Here is a 23,650-nt window from a genome sequence, read left to right as displayed (position 1 = left end):
GCTTACCAGATCTTAGATGTGGTGGACCATTAGTTTTCTTTTTTTCAGGTTATGAAAATTTGCTGCAAGTATAGAGAAATACCTGTTGTAAATGAAGTGTTATTATACATTCCTGGGGACTGAGCTGAAACAATGTTATCCGCTTTACAAGCTATTTTTTGTACACAGGCCCTCTATATTGGAGAAAAAAAAGAGGTGCGGGTGTTCTGTAGTCCTGTTCTAGAATACCAATGCTGCTTCTCCATTGGTATATTGCAGTGAGTGTGTAAAGAAAATTGTAAAATTATACTAAAAAAGACTTAAAAAGAAAAAGTAATGATGTAGCCACCATACCTAAGGGGTTTAGATATGCTTTAAGTTATATGTAAACCATTTTAAATGGAGCAGGAAATCGTTAAACCCATAGTTATATACTGAAAAAGTATTTTTTGGAATGCCATTATTTGTCATGGTTTTATAAACTGGTACGTAGTGACGGTAGAGACATCAGGCAGAAATCCCCAAAGTCTGTCTAGTCTTTCTCTAACACAAGCAGCCATGACATCATACAGTTTTGAGACACATGGGATGAGAAAGGCTGACAGACAATTCCAAAATACAAATAAAATTAAAATTCAGACAAACCACAAAACACATATAAAGGAGCTGGTAAGTAACAGAGCTAGCCTTTCCCCCTAGACTGCAACTGAACGGAGGAATAATGGACTGATGGGTTGTCATTCTGTTTCTCCTTTTATCGGTGTGTTCCTTGGTGGCTAAGGAGCATTGCAGCACTGATGATTGGATCCTTGTGCCATTTCAGCTATTCCTAATGTGAATCTTGTTGTACAAGAACTGCAACAGGCAAGTCAAATTCAAATACTTAGATTTTGTTTTTTTTTTTACTTAAAAGCAGTGTAAGTTTTATTATTAAACATAGTGCTAAGGTGTCTTTATGGGCCCGGAGTTCAGCTTTATAACCTTTATCAGTTAAAGAAGCAAACACATTATATATTTCTACCCTTATGCTATGTAAACACATTAGACTTTTGTCTTTGGAAAGGATCTTTCACTATCCTTTCCAAAGACAAAAGACTGAAAGATGAATGAACGAATGGTGTACACTCAGCGCCGTTCTGCTCTATGGCGAGTGAAGGGGGGAGAATGAGGAGCAGCATCCTGCTGCGCTCTGTCCCTTTCACTTGCATTACGGTGGTTCATGGATCTGCCAGGACGGATCCATAAAGGATGTCGGATGGCCACTGTTAACACGCCAGATTCTCATCCGATACTAGGCCTGAGGCGATAATCGGACGAAAATCATCTGATGTGTGTACGTAGCCTTATAGCAGTGTATGTATATTAAAGCTGAACTCCAGGTACAAAAACTTTTAATTAAACATATAGCCATAAAAGATTTTCATCCACTTGGTGAGAATTAAATGTCCTGGCAAATCCAGATATTGCCTTTTAAAAAAAGCAGTGATAAAATTACGCTGCACACAGATTGTATAGAGAGCTGTGGGAGAGACCCAACGGGTACATCTAATTACAGGCAAGTACAGAATGGGGGTAGATACAAGACCAGTCACCCCACACAAGGACTGGTCTTAAAGTGGAACTAAACTCACTATACTCACCTGTCTCCATTCCCTTCCCTTCTTACTTCTTACAATCTTTGGCCATCTTGATTGGCTGGGCCAGGATGATGTAAATAACACACAGGCATGCGTGATGTCATTCAGTCCTGGTAAACACAGGGGAAGCCGGGATTGTCGGGTATCCTGACAACCAAGGCATGCACACTTTAGCTTTTCTGATTGACTTTCTCCATAGTTTCAAAGAGCAATTAGACAGGTAAGGAGGATTATTTCAGAAGAGATATTGCCTCTCCTTTTCTACAATGATGAGCTGCCTGATCGCACACTTTTAAAAGTGGAACTTTGGTTCCACTTTAATACAGGAAGCTCCTGCACAGAGGAAAAGTTTTACAGTGTAGTACTGCACAGATCTGGAAGTAATTTATAAACAAAAAAAAAGCCACACTAAGATTCAGAACACACATGGGTCTCAAATTTTTTTTTCTTATCCTGGAGTTTAGCTTAAACATTACAGGTGCACCTTATTTTTATTTCTCTTGAAGATAGCCATTGATTGTGCAGATGAAACACAAACACTGTGGATTAATGACAACCATTCCTGTTTCAGTGGTCCTGAACACTCAGTGACTAACGTTGAATAAATATTTATTCAACAAAGCCTCGCACAAAACGGAAAACCACAAACTAATAAAAGTTGGCTTTATTTAAAAATAAACAGAAAATTTACAACTTCTTTGAGAAATCTCAATGCATTAAATGGAATTATTCATTTCTTCCATCAGACGCGACTTGTTGTTTCAGTTGCTCTCAGGACCAGGGGAAAAAAAATGTATTGGTTTGAAGGCTGTTTTCTGTTTTCTCCTTGAAACACAGCTGTCTTTATAAAAGAGCGTTCCAGCCTAGGTATGGCTGCAGATGGCGGTAATTTTACCAGATTCACTTGTGTTAGATGCTGGTCCTGTGCCAACGTCCGTTCTTGTCCAGACTGGGGTATGCAAGTTAATACGCCTGCCAGAAAAGCCCGCTAAAGGCGTCCTGCAGTGCCCTATGGCATGCGAGAGAGGAAGTGTAGCCTCCAGCCAGATCCTGTGGGGAAGCAGCTCGTACATGGTTTAGATACCTGAAACAAAGGACAACATTGTTAACCTCAAAAACTAGAATTAAAACGTTCCTTAATTTTCACTGGGAATACACAGATGTTTACTGGTTGTATTGTCAAGCATGGCTTATTACTACTTGTATTGAGTAAATAAATATGTTTTAAATCTGAAACCTTCAAGGAAAAAAAGAATCAGATTTGCTTCTTGAGAAGCAAAAGATTCAAAGGAGCGATTAGGAGCCTGTTAGAAGACGGTTATGCTTTGATTCGTCACATCTTAGCAGACTGTGGGGGGAGTTGAGTCATTAGCATTACCCCACAAAACAAGCTGATTTTCAGCACTAAGAAACTAAAAACAGATGCACTTTTGGCAGGAGACAAGGAAAATAGACCACCAGAAAACATCAGATAGTTTAACTCCTGTGCCTATGCCAATGTTGCTTGGAAAGGGGCATCCCAACAGGAATTTATATTACGAGGTGTTAATGCTGCAGGGGTTATATTGCTTCACCTGTGTTTTATTTGGCCACTGGAGAGAATCTGAAAGTGCCATTTTTGATTGATCAGCTACTATTTACAGGGCAGAAGTAATTTAAAAACAAATATGCGGGATAGTAAGAAAATACTTTTCAACGTGTGTAAATAGATATACCTCCGCTCTGCTATCATTGACACAACGCTAAAGACATGAAATAGTAATGGCTTCTAGTGTCCTGGTGATCTAAGCTTTTGGCTACATAGTACGATTAAAGTGGCAAATTATACTTTTATTATGGGTGGGGCATGGCGGGCATAGTCATCCGCTGGCTTTTTATTAGGTATTGGAAAATCTAGCAGTGAGACATGCTTACCATAATTCCAAACTCCCACTGTATCCAGCTAAAACTTTATGTTTGATTATTAATAAAGAAACCCAACAGGGAGAATTGGAAGACTCATAATTGGCACAGCAAGAATGCAAGAATCAAAACTTTAGCACAGAGATCTTACCAAAAGTGTTCACGAAAAAGTTGAAGGTGGTTTTTGCCTAATGCAACCATATAGAGCCCAAAAATACATGGCCAGCCTGCTAAATGAATATGTTTATTTGTATTTTGTGGAGTGCTGTTGGCACTACAGTACATTAACGCTTTTTAGTTACTTGTGAGCAACAAGTTGGAGACGACCCTTGTCTTTTGCCCCATGACTGTGCCCGTGTCCCACGACATGTCCAGCCGAAAGATATCCTGATTATTCTTTAGAAAAACCGCCTCTATGATTAAGCCCATGAGATTGGTAAAACACTTTAGTAAGTTTTTACAGTCTGGATATATAGTGAACTAGACCTGTGATTTTCTTTTAAGTGTCAAGTTTTTGAATAACCAGAACTTTTGAATTTTATCCTGGAGTATAGTTATCTCATCTTTCATTACATGAGTGAGTTTGGCGTGGGGTAACTTTAGTGGTCTGCACAGAGCCCTGTTAGAGCCTCAATGATGATTCTGAACACTGATTCTGAACACAATGATGATTCTGAACATCACAAATAGAAATGTTCCTTTAGCACACATTCCCACAAACACACGTCAGTATTCTTTGCAAAGCGGAGAATGAAATAGCTTTAAAAAGGGGAACAATTCAACATAAATAACCATAGTTTTAAAGCAGAATGTCCAATTATAGGTGTGATGGTCAGGTGTCCACAAACATTACCTAAATAATAGAGCATTTTTAGAATAGTGAACCCTAAAAGCAGGAACCACACCTTATGTATTTTATTAAGGAAAAGTCACATGAGGGTCATTGTTTAAACTCTTCCCAATAAAGAGTGACACCTTTTGTTCAACTTTCCTTGTCTCCCTGTTGCGGTCCTCGATTGTCATTATTGTTTCTAATGGATGCATTTAGAGACAACAAAAAACGAGTAAAAAAAAGAAAAAAAAAAGTGTTTCATTTAACAAAAAGAGCAATTGTGTATGATGCATGGTGCTTTAACAAAATAATGTCACCTATTTGAGGTTTACATCTACTTTAAAAAAAAAAAGGCTAAGGCTTTAATAACAGCAACCAATTTCCTTAGAATAATGTAAATCACCTTGTAGTAGGGCGCCAGAGCAACAAGAAAGGAATTTCCTCAATCAAAAAGACTACAACTAGTAAATGTGGTTTTTACTAGTGCAAACCACATTAAAATTATGTATTTTTATTGTTGTAAACCTCAATGTAATAACGATTGTGTCTGCAAACTCTATCATCCTATAGGTTTTATGTTTGGAGACCGCATACACCGTGTCCTGATGTGAACTGCTAGTTCTAGATGTGTATCGTTTCTGCAGATCAAACTACTTGGAAAGTAGAGCTAGGTAGAAAGGCCAAAGGTCAGAAGCTCTCAGTATCCTGGGTTTAAAAGAATGTCCAACTTCATAAAAATGATTTTGAGTAACTCTCTTTTATCCGATAAATCTGTCAGCACTCAGGCTAAGAAATAGGCATCTATGGGATGCCTAATGTAAGAGCTTTTTAACAAAGAGGTAAATCTATTATTATTTTATATTATTATTATTATTATTTGTAAACATGAGCCAACTGATAGAACTTTCATAATTCCAGATACTCCCAAGGAAGTGTTTTGGCTGCAGGAAAATTAAGGTTACGTAGACATGTCAGATGATTCTCATCCGATAATCGCCTCAGGGCTAGTATCGGACAAGAATCTGAAGTGTACAGCACTCGTCCGACGTCATTCATGGATCCGTCCTGGCGGATCCACCAAGGGTGAATGATCATAATGGAAGTGAAGGGGAGAGCTCCCAGAGATATGCCGCTCACTCGTTCTCCCCCCTCCCCTCTTAATAGAGCAGGATGGTGCTGTATATACAATGCTCATTCAGTCTTTTGTCGTTGGAAAGGATTGTAAAAGATCCTTTCCAACGATAATTATTCAACGTGTGTACGTAGTCTTAGTCATACCAATTTTTACCCCAAAATAAACTCATGCTTTCCCCTTCTCCTGATATACAACATAATGCTACTTGTAGATACAATATTTTTAGATTTACTGTACTGTCTCTGTTTATCATTCTTATGTCATGTTCAAAACGAATATAAAGTGGTTCTGTACATATTGCATTATGGTTTTATGTATATGATATATTGCTAATTAATTTTATGTTGTGTTTAATTATTTTATCCAGCCAACAGGTGGCGTTTTAAATGTTGAAAATATTATTATACACTCACACACATTTAAGAATACAATATTGTATAAACAGAACTGCATGTGTCTTTCATGTCTGGTGGAATTTACCTTTACCTGTAATAGGCAGAGACACTGTACAGGGCCCAGTTGCGCCAGGACGCTCTATTCCCATGTGGACTGATGTAGCATTATTTCAGCTATTGTTTGTAGTTTAACCAGACTTCAATTAGCGCAAAATTTCTTTCGTGGTTTCCCAAGTGTTCCTCCAAAAGTTGCGAGAGAAATTAATAATTTGTGCCTCTCAGGTCATTTGGCTATCTGTAAGGATAAAATTCTTCCCATGGACGGACAATTGAAGACACCACACTAATATACTGTGAGCTGTGGATATGATAACTATAGAAGGAGTTCCCAAAAGCCTAAAAGTTATTTCAAGGGTTCCCCTCATGTTAGAAAAATTGAGAAAGGCTGGCTTAAAGAAACAGTTGGGGTTCTCAGCATCTTACAATTGACAGGACCCTGTGGGAATACAGAAGTGCCTTTGTGCACAATCCCTTTAAAATACATTGTTTACTGTTCTGGAAAGTACAAGAGTGTAAATGTTAAAAAAGCAAGCAAACTTTCACTTTCCACCGGGCACTGAATAAAACAAACAGATAACACACTGCTTAGCATCTTCTGATTAATCAGGAGTCAACGGATAAGCAAAAGAACATATATTTCCCATATAACTGTTTATTTTAAAGGCCCTCCTGTGCTATGTATATTATTCTAATGGATGATGAAAAACAGGTGCTTCTTCAGGAAGCTTTCTTCCTCGTTACTTCTACAATCATACTGGGATAAATCAGGATCAGATTAGGATCATATGCACCATTAAGTAGTTTATACAATGGTCCTACTGCTGCTTACATTCCATTCTTCCCATCATATTGAAAAAATATGGATTTACCGAAAACCATATTTCAGAGTTCAGCTATGGAACATCGCCCCTGGAAACAACTGGCATGAGGGTGAAATCAGAGGAGAAGGGCTCCCGTGCTTTAATACCTTCCAGAACCCAGGTTATTTTTACAAGAGGATAATTAGCTGTAAACTGGAGCAGATATGCTACATTCCACACCCATCCTCTGGAGCTTTCTCTACCCAGATTTGTTCTGTAGGAGTTCGATGTCCTTCAATACAAAGCTACTTTTGTTTTTCCTGACAAGAGACATGAACGGATTCTAGTGATCCACCCACAACTTATGTGCTACATCCAGCCTAAGACCTTTTCCTCTTGCAAATTCATCCAAGCCCTTCCTCCCAATCGAGCTTAGAAAAGGAACTCCTACTGCAAGGCTAATGTCAGCTTTCAGCAGATGCATGGCTATGCAGAATGAACATTTTGGTAAGTTACACCAGCTGAGCAGAACACAGACTAAAGAAACACAAGGGTGCCCCATATACTTGAAGATGTTCCTTAAAGGGAATTTAAAGCCTGTTTTAGTTTTGGATAAATTTGGGAAAAGTTAAGACATTTTTCATGCCTTCTACTGTTTGCAGCCATTCAAGGAGATTCCCTTTCACTTCTTCACCCACAGAGAAATCAGGAAGTAAGAAGAGATGTCTCCAAACTGATGGGATATACCTTTTTTAAGCTATGCACAAATGTCAGATAATTAAATGTCCAGTGGTCCCCCAAATGAATGGAACAACTGCTTTTCACTTCACTATGAAGGAGAAGACACCAAAGTGCTGTTAGCTGGTCCTCCCCCTCCCCTCTGCACAGAACAGAACAGCACTGTGTATACAGCACTCATTCTTTCATCTGTTATTGGAATCCATCATGAAAGATCATTTCCAGCAACAATCCCCCAATGTCCATAAGACATCTGTACGATGCTTTAGATATTAGTGGCCAAACAACACCATATGTCACAGGACAGCCATAAAGCTGAGTGTCACTACATATAATATGCAATAGCTCCCCCACCTCCTAGATTGTAAGCTCTTCGTGACAGGGTCTTCTCCTGTGTCACTGTCTGTCATTTGCAAACATTCTTGTTGGATCAATAATTCTTTAGAATATTACTCCACATGGATAAATATTGAAGGATCCTAGATAATTATCAAAGAGTTAAATGGCTTTGAATCAGATTCAGCTGCCCATATGGTCGGTCTAAACCCATTTATCGTAGTGAAGGCTTGTTCCCATTGCTCGGGGCATTTGGTTGGCTGTATCCTGATGTCTCAGGCATGTTCAAAGTGAAGTGAATTTTTCCAAATGAGACAGAAGAAAACTATAAAAGGTTTGTGTTTTTAGCAAATGTTGACACTGTGTAAACATTTCTTTCTTTACTTGAAAGTAACATAGCCAGGAAGTCAACCAAGGTCACCACCATAATAGCTTGGGTGATCTGAAATCCCCAAAGAAGAAAATATTGTCAGTATTGTTTTAATACCTAGAGTTCAGCTTTATTCTTTGCAAATTACATTTCACATAACCTTGCAGATTCTCTCCCGCTGGTCAAATACCTACTAAATGCTACCTACTAAATGACTGCTAGAATAAAGGTAATTACATACAGTTTTCAGTTATTCTGATCTGGCACTTAGAACTTGCGTTAAGAAATGCAAGATCGGTGCAGCACCACAGTGCAAAGCTACCAAACTGAAAGAATGGCTTTCTTATTTAAAGGAGAGCTCCACAATGAATCTCTGTAAAAAAACAGTGGGAGGTAAGTGTGATGTACACTTACTTATGTTCCATCCTTGCAGCACTAGGTCACAGGTTCAAATCCAGGCCAGGACATAGTTACTAAGTCAGATTTAAAAAAAGACATAAGTTCATCAAGTTCAACCACTAGGGAAATAAACATATCACAGATATAACACTCTATGGACATAGTTGATCCAGAGGAAGGCAAAAAAAAAATCCTGACTCTATTGGCAATCAGATGTTCCCTGGATCAACAGCCTGTTGCCTTTACTTTAAAGCTTTAATACCCAGTTATATTCTGTGCTTCCAGAAATCATCCAGCTTTTTCTTAAAACAATCTATAGTAGTATAGAAACTGAGGGAGCCTATTCCTCACAGGGCACTATCTGCAGGAAGTTTTGAAGTTTGTATGTTCTCCCTTTGTCTGTTTCCTCCCACATCCGAAAAAACATGCAGTTAGGTAATCAGCTTACCCTCAAAAAGACTGTACTTAGATCATATGACTATGGTAGGGACATTAGATTGTGCACTCCTTTGAGGCACAGTTAGTCATATGACTATGAACTTTGTAAAGTGCTGCATAATAGATTGGTGCTATATAAATACTGGATAATAATAATATTAAACCCTTCTCACAGCTCAGCACAGCAGCACCATTAATGCTTCACGAACTGAATTCATTTTTGAAGTGGAAATCTGTGGGGTCCTCATTTGCCATGAATATTCCTTCATAAAGCACCTGGCAAAGAATATATGGGGCACATAAAACAAAATCACTGATCTAAAGGTACTGCAGTTTTCAGAGAGTGTATGACAAAGGGCTGCATCGAGAGATACGTGTAATTAACACTTTACACTTATCTACCACTGCCCTTTTCCAGTTACAGTTCATTTAACTCTCCTTTGATTAGCAAATATGGCTGCCCCTATGCACACATAGGACTATAACCTGATAAGGCTCACTTTTAAAACATTACCATACAGTGATAATATTATTGAATTTAAGCAAATTACATTTATATATATTTATAGCAAAAGAACACTTTAAAGAATTCTATAGATTGCCTTCAAATGATGTTTGCTTACAAGAGCATTAAAGAGAGTACCCCCCGCCCCCAGAGTACCCAGCTGAATTCTGTAACTGGGGATGTTCAGTAAGTTAATCATCTCCTCATCACATAATAAGTGCATCATGTTCTAATCACGTTATCCCAGATTAGAGGCAGTTTGAAAGGCAGCCAGCCTCCCTGAACTACATTGTTGTGAAGGGTTTTCTCCCTAAATGATTCCGGAATTCATTAGCTTTCCATTTTAGTAATGAAAGGTTAACGATTATTTTTTCTGGTAACCATGATATCACTTGCAGGAAACATTCCCTTAGCACAGAAAAGCTTCCGTCGGTGGGGCTTGTGGAAATGGAGTGTTTGAATGCATTCCCCCAACAATAAGGACACCTGGCTCCACATTTGTCATATTTTCTCCCTCTGCCTTCAAGCGAGCAGCTGTCGCTCCTCTCAACACCCTTCCCTGGCAAAAACAGAGTGTATTCTAGTGGGCCCTGCTTGCATTCCCGGGTTTTATACCCTTAGATGCAGCCAATCACTCATCGCTTGCAGAACCTCCAGAGTAACTGCAAGCAAGCATTTTTAACATCCCCTTGGTGCAGCGCTATGTGCCATAGCAAGGACACTGCAGCGTGCCGGATTCCTGTAATGTGCTTTCTCTGCAGGACTAGTATGGATTTCAATGTGGAGTCTGCAGCGCTGTAGCTACAAATAGACAAATGACTAAGTCAGAAGTCACGTGCACTTGACCCTGAGATAGGAGAGCTTTCAGCAGGGGCCACTTTCTCTCCCGTTTATAGAGAGGCCTTTTAACAGCCTGTAAATTAGCAGAATGTTGAAATTGTTTACAATGTACAATGCTGTTAAACCAGACGTGCACAGCTAGGTAATTGGGCAATATATTTGGGATAGGTCATGCTGTAAATCTTTTTTCTTATTTTTCTAGAATAGGCTGGCTAACTCAAGGATCAAAATATTTCAACCCGAAAGCAAAAAAACAAATATTACCTTAGAAGTGTTGGCTGTTCTGTATTTTATTCTTATGCCATCAAAACACTGCTTTCCTAGGGCACTGTAATTTATATATGGAGCAATGTCACCCTAGGACATAAAGGATTTGCGAACATCACCTCCTCTCCTCCATAACATAAGCAAATGTTTGTATTTTTTTTTAATCCACAGGGATAGTTGGAAACAATGTAAAGCCTAGAACACATAGGCAGATCTGGTGCAAATTTTAGGCCTGACCTATAATCGAATAATTTGAAGTCCCAATGCACTGCATACGTGTATAGGATTCTGCCTTTCTGAATGTATTTCTTAGATAGAAAATGATCAGAATTCAGCCATAGCATTGTGTACTTTCCTGGTGAATCTGAGCTTTTTTATATTCTAAACTGACTTTGGCACAGTCGCAGTGTTTCCAGGAGAGTGACTATTGATTTTGGAATTCTTTCAAGTACACCCATACTTAAATGTCATCTTAAGGCTAATGTTTGTAGGTTTGATTGAATAGATAAACAAAGAGGAAGAGATGAGAATGGTGAGAAAATGCTGTTCCAAGCTCCTTTCAGTGCTGGTCACATCCTCTTTGCTAAAGAGGAAAGGAATAGCCTTTGGATTTTGGGTATACAAGTATCGTTTGAAAGTTTCATTAATGGAAAATATTTAAGCTCTGTTTATCCCTCTTTTTATTTACAGTATAGCAAGGCTAATGAAATAGATTCAATATTTGAGGACAGACTACCTTCTCCCTTCAAAAATACAATTTATTTAAACAGTCAGGTTTATTTAAAGAAACCGCCAATATACCAAAAATGTATGTTCATAAGTTCCCAGAAGCATCATTGTTATTATTACACAGTAATTATATAGCACCAACTAATAATGCATCTCTGTACAAAGTTCATAGTCATGTCACTAACTGTCCCTCAAACAGGCTCACAATCTAATGTTCCTATCATAGTCATATGTCATTACCACAGTCTAAGATCAATTTTTTGTGGGGGAAGCCAATTAAACTAATTGTATGTTTTTTGGAATGTGGGAGGAAACCACGCAAACATGGGGATAACCTGCAAATTCCATGCAGATAGTGTCCTGGCCAAGATGCGAACCTGGGACCTAGCGCTGCAAAGGCCAGAGTGCTAACCACTGAGTCACCGTGCTACCCACATGTTAAAAAAAAAACACCTACATGTACAAGTAGTCCCAAGTTAAGGACATCCAACATACGGACAACTCCTAGATACGGGGCTTCCCTGCTCGCTCGTGTGCAATACATAGGCTTGATGGGGGCGTGGTTTGCATGACTTGCAGAAGGAATCTTTTGCTAAAAACAGCTGAGGTTGTGGATGATTTTAAAGACTGAGCTGAGAAACATCTGTCTTAATTGCATTTATTAAAATAATGTACCTGTTCCGATTACACACAAATTCAACTTAAGAACAAACCTACAGTCCCTATCTTGTATGTAATCCAGGGACTATCTGTATAGCAAGCTTTACCTGCATTCAAACTGAAACACAAATATTGTATATTGAACCTTACCAGTCTTTAGATGTGTCTGCATTGGTTTTATACTTTCAGGCTTTGTTTCCTTTTCTCTTTACCAGGCAATCCTGTGAATACCACACTTTATATCCCTGCATGGACATTTCCACTGTATTTATGGGGCTGGCCATGACTGCCAGCCATGCTGGACTTCACAAATGTCTACCTTTCAGGTAGTTCACATTTCTAATGATCATGGATCTGTCCAGGCAGATCTACAAATGACTGAAATGCAAGTGAAGGGGAAAGAGTGCAGCAGGTTCACACATCTTTCAGTCTTTTGCCCCTGGAAAGGAACAAGGACAAAAATCTAACCTGTGTACGTAGCCTAAGGACTGATAAACTCCACAAAATTACATTTTTCTTCTTGCCTTTCGTGATGCGTAAAGCCATCCTAATCATTTCCAATCCTACCCACTTTCCACAGTCTACTCTTGGTCAGTGAAACCACCCAATACATTAATTGACCAACAGAGAGCAATGGCTGTTGTGGGGAGAAGGGGGTGTAAGAACCAGTGAATAAGTGACCAGTTTACTTTGCAACCAAAGTCTGACACTTAATGGTCCATGTTGCATGGAGATCTCAGCAGCTGCACAGATTCTCCACAAACAGGCCAGGCTCAGCTTGTTCGACATTTGAAGCAGTATCTCTATTCATTTTTATTGTAAGGTCATTAAATAGAGAAGCAGAAGGGCCCAGTCTGGAGACTTTCCACTAACAGGCTATGTGGCCCGGTCTGGAGACTTTCAACTAACAGGCTATGTGGCCCGGTCTGGAGACTTTCCACTAACAGGCTATGTGGCCCGGTCTGGAGACTTTCCACTAAGAGGCTATGTGGCTCCTCACAGCCAAATAGTAAAAATCTCTGGGGAACATAGACAGCCAAGTCAGAATATATATTTACCTGGATGCATTATGGAACTTTGCACTGTCTTAAAAAATATACCCAATATAATTGTTTTTTATTTACAGATAAAACTGCTATTATTTTATTAGGCTACAAAGGAAGTTAAACCTGAACAGAACACAGATCACATTTCGCTGATTAAAGTAACAATAACTGCCTCCTATAAGACAAGTGTTTCTGGCCACGAGGCAGGTCACCTCCAGCTGTTTGGAAACACACGTAAGCACATGAATATGAAAATATAGGTATGCAAGAATGCAGCTTTGAATAGTCTAATAAATCATTACGCAAAATTCCTGTGCCAGCAACTAAAGACGTAAAGGGCAAGGACATGCCGGCCATGTACCTGGCTATTTATGGATTGCTAAAAAGTGACTTATACAAGGGGGACAGACAGAAATATACAGAGAAAGAAAAACATATAGTCATTACAGGTAAACTTTGCAGCAAATGTTTGGACCTATAAAGTTACATCTAAAATTTATGTTTCTTACTTTGGCTGCTTTTCCATATTCACATGATTGTATTTCATGTTCAGATTTTTACAGCCAATCTCTGTGGTTATGTGTATGTCAAGAAATGAAATTCACACCTTTGCTGAATGCCAGGATAAGCCACAAAGTAGCCAATATCTGGCTTTACAGATGACCTCTTGGCTGGATGGATACAAATTCCTTACTTAGGCACATTCAATTATATCTATTGTTCTAGAAAGGGATGTCCAATTAGTTCATTTAGGTGTATTGGTCAGGTGTCCACAAGTAATATCAACAGCTATTCTCCAATTAACATCCCATTATATTGGTATTCTTTGCATAGAACTGATATCCAGATCCTCAATTGACAATGACACATCAGTTAAAGAAAGCATAGACTAGCAGAAAAGACCTATAGGAAGGACCTCAGGAGAAAAAGACAGACTTACTGCAACCTCCTTCTCCGATTCAGTAAATCACTGTCTTTCCTGGTGACTACATGGGTTGAAACCCTTAATGTTCATTATGTTTTCTAGACCAACAATTCCCAAGCAGTGTAACCTGGTGGTTGTTGGGGACTTCTTGAGCTTTGGCTGTTTGACTTCCCATGTGATGGCACCTACATAGTTTTGGGTTCAACGTCATTTTGCAGAGCCAGTAAGATCACACCAGTGATCTTGTTAACTGCCTGGAAGACAGGGGACATTTGACTAACATTGACAACACAGAGCATTCTTCCTTCCTTCTCATTGAATTGGGGGTATTCTGGTATAATTTGTATTTTGCAAAAAAAAATATAATTTGAAGTTTACTTTCAAAAGGTAAAAGTGCAAAACATAGCCATGCATATTCAGCACTGAATAACACTGGGGAACAATTTTGAACAAATGTTTTGTTTACTTCAATTTTTAAGGTTATTTACACTAAAATAGGTATGCTGATTCTGAAAGTGCAGTTAGTTTTCTTCTATCACCTCAGATTTTTTCACTACCGCCTATTTTATTGAGATTACTGTAGTGTGGATTTGTATAGGCTATACATTTACAAGCAAGACGATGTGTGGTCAGAGGTTCTGCGCTGTTCTACGTAGTGAATAAGCAAAATGTATTTTTCGACTTACATACGCATTTCCATTCTTTCATATCATGTCTGGCTCTGCTGCTTCTCCTCGTAAGTGCCTAACAACCCTGATTTATTTTGTTATATTTGTGGCAGATTCACCATTCCCAGTCAAAGGGCGAACATCAGCACATTTGTAGAGCAAGCCTATTTAACATATTTCAAAGTTAAACTTTCTGATCAAGATAAGTCTTAGGCCACTCATGAGGTGTGCAAACAGTGTGCAAACCTATGGTTTGGCGAGAGCTAGGAGATCATGTCAGTGAAAAATAAATGTACCAAAAAAAATAAATGTGACATAGAGTATCCTAGTCTACCATCAGCTATACGCCCAGTGGCTCATTCAGATGGAATCCCAGTGCCGGTTGTCGTTACACTACCCTCTCTTTGAAGAGTTTGAAATTGAAGATGATTCTGTTCATAAGGGTTTTGATCAGCATGAGTTGAGTGATTTGAGACTATCGAAAAAGGCTTCAGAACTCCTAGCATCAAGACTGTGTGAGAAAAACTTACTTGAAAAAGGAGCGAAGGTATCGTACTTTTGAGCCCCTGAAATGAAGTGATTGTGTTAAAAAAAAAGCCTTAGTTCCTCACTTTTTTTTTGCAATCTTTTTGTTCAACCCACTGAGGTAAAGCAGAAAGTCTGCAGTTCAACTGCATCTGATTTCTTTCATTTAAAATTAATTTTGGTAATGTACAGAACCAAAATTAGAAAAAAGTTGTCTCTGTCCAAATATTTAAGGCGCTAACTGTATATGTATACACTTATTCTACTTCAACAATGACTGTCACTTTGAAGTACTGCTTTGAAGTACTTTGTGACGATTTAATATTACATGTTGTGAAGTATATAATTGAAGAACTTCTCATCAGCTTGATGCAATTTAAAAAAAATGCATGTGTTGTGTGACCCCTACATAGAAGGCTAATTTCTTACAATTAGCAATAATATTCATTAATTACACCCTCAACTACATTAAAGTAGCATTGCGTCAATAAAACATTGGTTTAACAGTGGACTTCAAGGGACCATATTAATCAGAGTTGCATTCTGTATCATAGTAGGCAGAAGAGATAAGGATTTACCTTCTCCTTAACAGGAATGGCCTTGGTTGGAAAAATGGAGTATGTAAGGGGTCACTTTAAAGCTAAACTCCAGGTATATATAATGAATGCACTTTGTATACATTATTATATAATTAAATGTATAACTTTAAATGCAAGCAGTAAAAGTGCCTGAATCTTACTTGGAATCAACTCTTCCACAGAAAAGCTTAAGCTAAGAGGGAAAGAAGCACCAGGAGCCAGTCAGTTGTAATTTAGTACTTAGGCTGGGGAGGGACAAGACCTGCAAGAAAGAAAAATCTGGTCTCCTGACCTGCTAAACATGGTTGTGCTGAGTGTGGCAGAGCTGTGTAAATCTCTAGACTAGATGGACAGATAAACAAATTCTTTGCCAGGTAAAACATCTCCCATATATGTTGTTCAGCTTTAGGTTTATAATAACATTGTCAAATGTCTCATGTGCTAAGTGCACACCTGCTTCATTCCTACCACATACCCATTGCGGGTTCCTAATATTAAAGAATGAATCATTGCACATTAGGATTTGATCTACTGCCAGGAAGAGTTTTTAATTAAGTCCCAATATTTAGAAAACCCAAATCAGATAAATCACATTAGTACACTTGTTTACAGAATTCAGGCTTTAAAAATAGATTTGTCCTGTTTTCTCTGACAGTTATGACTCGGGTGATTGATTTACTTGATATTTTCCCAATAAAACAGCAATGTTCCCAAGTCAGCTTTGGCCATTTATTTTGTTAGTTAAGAGCGAGCTGTAAAGAGATCTGAATGTGAAATGAGACCAGAGAGATAAAGCCTGCTCTGCCTGTGTGGATGATTACATTCAGAGTTTGAATAATGATAATGAAGCATTCTACTTCGAACAGTAAATTAGAAAGCAGTCAGTTCTGGAACAGGGTCCAATGTCTGCTAAGTGTATATGAATGCTCTGTTTAACTTCTGATCCACCAAGAGCTACTACAACTTTTCTGGATGAATTAGAGCCTGCAGAAAAGCAAAACAATAGTAACACACCTGTCACATATTCACACAAAAGCCGGCGATCCTAATAACAGAGATGCTCTCCCAGATAAATACTCGTGCAAGGGAATTATTTTACTTGCGCAAGCAGCAGACCCCAATCTGTGGTCCACGGGAAAATTTTGGTGGTCCGCAGCTCTGGTCTGTGCCCCCCCATATGTCCCCATATGCATCGCAGGTTCAGGGTGGTGGGCAGGTTGTGTCTCTGGACACAACCAGTCCACTCTCCCATCGCAGGCTCAGACCTGGCACCATGATGTCACTCTGGGGGGAGTTTCTTCCTCTTTGAGTGACACATGCGCGGTCCAGAGTCTGTAAATTTTGTGGTCCGTGAAGTCCAAAGGTTTGGGGTCAACTGTGCTAAAGGATTTGTATTTTTGCCTATCCAGCTGAGAGTTTTACTGCTCTAATGCACAGCATAGCCCTGTCTGACAGGGCAGGAGACCTGACTATCCTCTATTGCAGTTGGACAACTATGTCTTATCCCACCCCCAATGTGTGACTGGACAGTGAGCGAGAAGCAGCTGACTCCTTAGGCTCATTTCTGTCATCCTTTTCTTTCCTCCTATCAGAATGTTCTTTGAAGCCCCTAATGAATTGTGTAGGGTAGAGTTGTGGTGGCTGATTCATTGCACGAGAATAGCAGTCAGTGTGCTTATACTTTCTTTCACGTCCTAAACTGGAATGAACCTAAAGGCAAAGCAGAGATTTGTTAAGTGAGCAGGTGAAAGACGCTGAGATGCTGCTGAGCAAATTCCTTGTGAAGGATGGAGAGTTTGCTAATCCAACAAAAGCCCACATTGACCTTCATATTACTGTATGAGGTGAACATTGCTTTAATATTGCTTAAGTACAGGAATAATCTGAAGGTAGGTATTGTGACCTAATTGTTCAGTAACCACCCAAAAACAGCCGGCTGGTTACTGAAAAGTGCTGGGTGGTGCACCCGGCTAAAAGGGGCTGGGAAAAAAGGCTGCTCGCCTCTTTGAGAGTCAAAATTGAATTAAACTTTTTGGGTGTTGAGTTCTGCCATAATCAGCAAATAAACTTACCTTATGCACTGCCAGATTTTTATGTTTATTTTTGTCATTTTATAACATTATTTAGGATTGGTGACCAGGGTGGAAGTTATTCTGGTTTGGTATCAGAATATTTGATATTTGGAATTTATTTATTCAAATACTTTTGTGTTGGTATACAACAGGTGCTTTATACTTTTTTTTTGCTCATTCCATTTTAAGTGCATCTGAGTTTGGAATTTGCTAATATCTGATCATTTTGTTTTATAGAAAAGTTTAAAAGCTTCCCGCATATAATATATTACAGCTTTCTTAACATTATTATATTTACAGTTATTTAGGGCTTGTAAAGGCAGACTTTGCAGTCATAGACAAGTACAGTATTCTTTAATTTTATGGGATGCTTTGACAAATGCTTGGGCTGCTTTACCAATAATCCATCACTTTTCACATTCAGGACTAAAGCCTTGCACAGATGCTCAATAACTGTCACTAGGAACAATGGACAATGATTGTTTTGAGGTTACCATTTTATAAACACTACAGAGAGTAACTGAGCAGCCTGTTCTGTTCATTGGAGAAAGGGGAAAGATAGGCACGAGACTTCCTACTACGTCATTCCCATTAGGTAGACAAAAGCTGTTGTCAGTGGTCAGATGCTTAGTTATCCAGCACTGTAATTCACTAAACAACGTCACAGAACATCTGTACCAGCGTTAATTTCTGCCAGAGATTATTATGAACATTGGTCTCCTCCATGAAAAATCAGGGGTCGCCGTGGGGAACTAAGTGGTCTCAAATCCCCTCTGGCATCATCCAATACCAAATTTACTTTGGGACACTATGATGGAGCAACAGGAAAACAGTTCAGAGGTATCAGTGGTTAGGTAATTCATTTGTAATTTCATTAGTTTGTGATGATGCAAAGGTTTCCATATGCACTCATGTGTAAAAATAGTTATATTAAGTAACATATGTAAATATTCACTAACATTAGAGGCATGAGAGGGAATATTGCAGCTCCTTAAAAATGTTGTTTAGTCTAGGGTTAGAAAGTAATCTATTCATTGAGAAGAGTATTTGTCCACCAGGTTTGCTCATTCTGTAAGGGGTTAAATTCACTCCAAATAATTGGATGGAAAGACTCGGTTCAGATCTGTAGTTTACAACATATATTAATTTCTTACTGGTTGAGCAGAAGTCGGTCCTTGTATTCAAATGTAGCAGGACAAAGAACTCAGAACCTGTTTGGAAATGCATTTGCATGTGTTCATGCCTGCAGTTGGGTTTTTGCGTCACAGTTCCTGGCAAGTTGCTGCTGGCCATGGTTGCTTTTCTACTTCTAGGACAAGAAACTGCACCTCAACTTCACTCAACTGCATGACAAAGCAGTTGTGCAAGGTAATTCATATTTACTTCAAATTAGTACAGCAAATAAGTGAAAGATCATCATACAACATATAGCTATAGATCATTTTAGAAAAAAGAAAATAGTGCATATCTCCCTCAAATCTATCTTCCTGTCATCGTTACCAAGAGATCAAAGTCTCTAAAGAGTCCCATGAGGAAGCCAATTGGCGAAAAGCCAATTGGAGACGACGGTACCTGTTTATGACCACCAAAAATAATGCTAAACAATGCATGTACTTGTTAGTAATCTAAAATGATCACGCTATATGTTGTATGATGATCTTGCATTTGTTTGATGTACTAATTTGAAGTAAATACAAGTTAACTTGCACACCACAAAAAAAAATGTTATAGTTGACCTAAAACAAACCCAGGAGGAACCTACTATCTATATTTTTCTCTTCCTAATGATCCCCATTTCTCCAGTTTTGGATCCCCATTTATGATGCTTTACGCCTCAATTGGTAAGGGCATGAAACATGCACAGTTATGCTAAAAAAGCTGGGGAAAATGTTATTGGGGAAAAAATATTCCTAGCAAAGAGTATTTCTATGGAGAAACAAGGAATATAGATGCAATATTTTATTACAGGAGTGGAGTAACAGAAAAAGGAAAGGCTTTTTCTTTCTCATTATATCTGATCCTGAAAAAGTACTCTACATGCTGTGTTTGTGAAGCAGAAATCTGTGCCACTTCAACAGACCATTCAATATTGAATTTGATTAAAAAAGACACTGCCTTCAATACCATGATTTACAACCAGTTTCCCAGCGCCTATAAAATGGACTGCACGCTTCTCCCATGCCTACTTTCACTGGTGTAAATAGAAACCTAGTTTAGCGGCACGTACCGCAGGAAATTGTATAAAATAAGAACCATGCCTCCCTCTTTCCTTATTTTCATTAAATGGATTGCAATATATGTGGTTGCATTTGAATCTAGCCATTTGCAAAGAAAAATAAGGTTTAAATTCGAAGCTGAATAAAGACCGCAGTTTCACTGTATGATTAAAATGAAGAATGCTTTCATATCCGAATTCTTTCCAGGCAATATTTCACAGACTTTATTTCATGTGCTATAAACACGTAAGATGGAACTGCATACTTAGGGTCCTTATGAGGTGAAGAGAATATGTTTGTCATCTACTAAACCGATTTTCATTAAGGTCTTACTTGTTTGATAGGCAAAAGACTCAACGTTTCCTGGCGACATGCTAAACCCAAGCCACACAATGAGAATTTTCAGATTTTTTAGAATGTTTCATTACAAGGTTACTTTAAAACACACAAGACACCTGTCTACCCCAGTGCTTCATTATCACAACTCAAAGGTTTGTGGTTGGATACAAATATAAAAAAAAAGCTGGATATTCCAATTTTGCTTGGATGTCTCCACTAGCACATCATTATACTATGCCATTGGTTTAGTTACAGTGAAAGGAAAACAAACAAGTATTACTAAAAAGGAGCTAGAGCTGTCCCCTTTAATGCTATGGGCCTTCTGGCAGCTGTATGGTTTTCAACACTTAACAGTCTCTCTTCTTAAACCCAATTGTATGTCAGTTTCAAATTTTTTGAGTTAGAGTATGAAAATGTGAAATGTTGAAACACCGGTCCATTAAGGACTAGCTAAGTGGTTGGGGTGGCCGAACAGCTGGTAAGATGCCAACCACTGGGAGATACCCAAGAATGTATATTGCCATTACCAGTCTGAACATCCCTAAATAGTTTCTCTGTCCTAATGCTTGTAAAACATTCCCAGTTTTAGTTATGGTTTCCAGTGAGCCCCTAACAGCTTCACTAGCAACATATTTTCATTGGTATCCTTAAACCAGGTGACCACACAACTACCTGTGAATCCCTGTAAGATTCAAACATTCTGAAGCAGTACACAGATAAGACTAAAAATTACAAAACTAGAAATATTGTGAAAAGCAGAGGGAGGAAAAAACTTTGGGTAAAATGTAACTGCAGCCCTAGTCTCCTGTTAGGGAATTAACCTTACTATTTGATCTGGCCAGCACTAATTAAAAAGCAAAATCCAAAATGATACTAACTAGACGGGCTGATCTTTCAATGGAAATGTGAGATGGTATTTGCCTTCATAATGGCAACAGTTCCATTTACTCCTGAGATGTCCCTGGAGAAAAAAGGGCAGAAAAATCTATGCTAGGTGGGCATAGGCAGCAAAAACTGATGAAAGTTTTTATCCTTTTACATATGCTATAGCTAAAATAAATGTTTAGCTAAGGGTGCAGTTTAAAATGACTATTGACAGTGAAAATGTGTAAATGCCGGAGACTTGTATGGAAGATGACACATCAGCTGTTCCTATAAGAAAACCTAGTGTGGAAAAGACAACATTTGGTTCTTCCAGTAAGTGAAAAAATATGTTTAGTACTAGAAAGTGACAAAGACCCCAGTCTAGTGAGTGAAGACATTTCTCATCCAATCTAAAATGAGCTTTGACACATCAAATCAAAAATGGCAAGAGCAGCAATGTTTTCTTACTTCAACATAAGAGTAAAACTGCAATCATCCCTGGAGAGGCAATTATATGAAGTGAAAGAATCCTCCGGAATACAGGAAAGAATCTACAATACATGATTGCTAAAGATAAATATTTTCAAGACATCTCACTTTTTCATTTCAGCTAACATAAGCTAATTGAGAACATACTAATACACCAACCATATAGCACAATAAAAAATATTATGCTCGTTTTGTACTTGTTTGTCTCGTTTTGTAATTATTTTAAGGCCCAAGGCCCAACTCCAGATTGTAAAGAAAAATTGTATTCCCCAGTATCTGTTAAAAACCAGCATGTATAGCAACAATACTCATCTGAGCTCTTCACTCAAAACTCCATTCAGTCCATTTACCACCATCCCTCAAATCTGGGTTGAAGTTGGAATACAGTAAGTCATGAAGAGCTCTTGACTATAGAAGGTAGACACCTCTGGATTACTCTTAAGGTGGTGGACATCCCTGGATTGCTCTTGACTATGGAAGGTGGACACCTCTGGTTTACTTTTGACTATAAAAATGGGATACCTCTGCATCACTCTAGACCAGGAGTGTCAAACTCAAATACACAGAGGGCCAAAATTAACAACTTAGACAAAGTCGCGGGCCAACCTTAAAGTTTATTGGAAAAATTGAGGAAATTTTGCCTTCTCATTAGATATAAACCCCTTTTCATATGGAAACAAAGAGGTTTTGCTTCACATTCAATCTGGAACAAACTTATAGAAAAAATTTGCAAAAAAATGTTTTTTCATTTTATTTAAGAAAAAATCTTATGCCTTTTTCTCTATTTGTAATCTTCTGATTTAAATTTCAATGGTAACCTTTCTGCACAGGGTAAAAATATTAATACTATTATTCTTCTATGAAAATCCAACTTATCAAGTCCATGCCTTGGAGTAGCAAGAAAAATTGGAATTAGGTTTTCAGGCAACTATAAAAGAAATTTTATTGTAGGTATAGCTTGAATTAAAATGCAAACTAAAAGCAAAATGCTAATTACACAAATTAAATACACCTTAGTAAGGTGCCTAAGTTGTAAAGGAATTTGTACTTCCATCCATCACGATTATTAACACAACCTTGTCACCTAGTATCCTACTATCTGACAGGGCAAAAGACCTGATTTTTCTGCTGTGCAGTTAAGTAGCACCTACTGTACAGCTCCTGTCCCTCCTCTAGCCTGTGACTGGTAAGTGTTGTTTCACATCCATTAGCTTATCTGTTTAAAAAAAATCTGTGAAATCCACAGCAAAGTTTATTGATCCTCAAATTGTATGTCAATGAGATCTAATTGGAGTGTCAGGATATCCAGCTAGTTGGAAACTGTTGGGAAAGTGCTTAGCATTATTGCTTGGTTAAATACTAGACAACCTAAAACAAAATTTTCAGTGGCATATGTTTTTATGTGATCAGTTACTGACAGATGACTTGGAGGATAGTGAGGGGGACGGATATACAGGCTTTCTACACATGAAAGTGTAGCTAACAAAAGCTACCGGGGAGGTGTGGTTAGTAAATATTTATGCTAGGGCAGACCACTGCAATCTTGACCGAAAAAAGTATTTTAAGTCTTTTAGAGCAAATGTCAGTCATAATAATAAGAACATGTACCATATCAACTTGAGTATAAACCTGAAAATACCATTAGAAAAAAAATCTCAGTTTATACTCACACCAGTAGATGGCTCTGTGCCCTCATGTAAAGTGTAAACCAGGGGTCACCAAACTTTTTTGGGTACTAGGAAATTTTAGGAGGTCAAGAAGGCACACTAGGCCGGACTCTCTCTCGAGCCCCACGCTAATGGCTCCGCTCCCCACCAGGGATGCCCCTGAGGGGAATTCCCTCTCCTCCGCAATGCATACCGAGAAGAGGGAATGTCCCCTCACCCCCCACATGCAGCTTCAGAGC

The 23,650-nt window shown here is 38.5% G+C and overlaps 1 protein-coding gene across 1 annotated transcript in view; it reads right to left on the bottom strand.

Annotated features, from left to right (window-relative positions):
• Positions 1–2,265: 2,265 nt before the first annotated feature.
• The window catches only part of MNAT1 (MNAT1 component of CDK activating kinase), a gene marked incomplete in the record, with an annotated part of 90,621 nt that continues 69,236 nt past the window's right edge, over positions 2,266–23,650 (bottom strand). The window contains 1 exon segment of the mRNA XM_072427756.1: positions 2,266–2,700. Coding sequence (XP_072283857.1) covers positions 2,580–2,700 — 121 coding nt within the window.

The sequence above is a fragment of the Pyxicephalus adspersus genome, chromosome 12 (assembly GCF_032062135.1).
Source record: "Pyxicephalus adspersus chromosome 12, UCB_Pads_2.0, whole genome shotgun sequence".
NCBI lineage: Eukaryota > Metazoa > Chordata > Amphibia > Anura > Pyxicephalidae > Pyxicephalus > Pyxicephalus adspersus.
The sequence above is the reverse complement of the archived record's forward strand: the minus strand, read 5'-3'. Positions and strand labels throughout refer to the sequence as shown.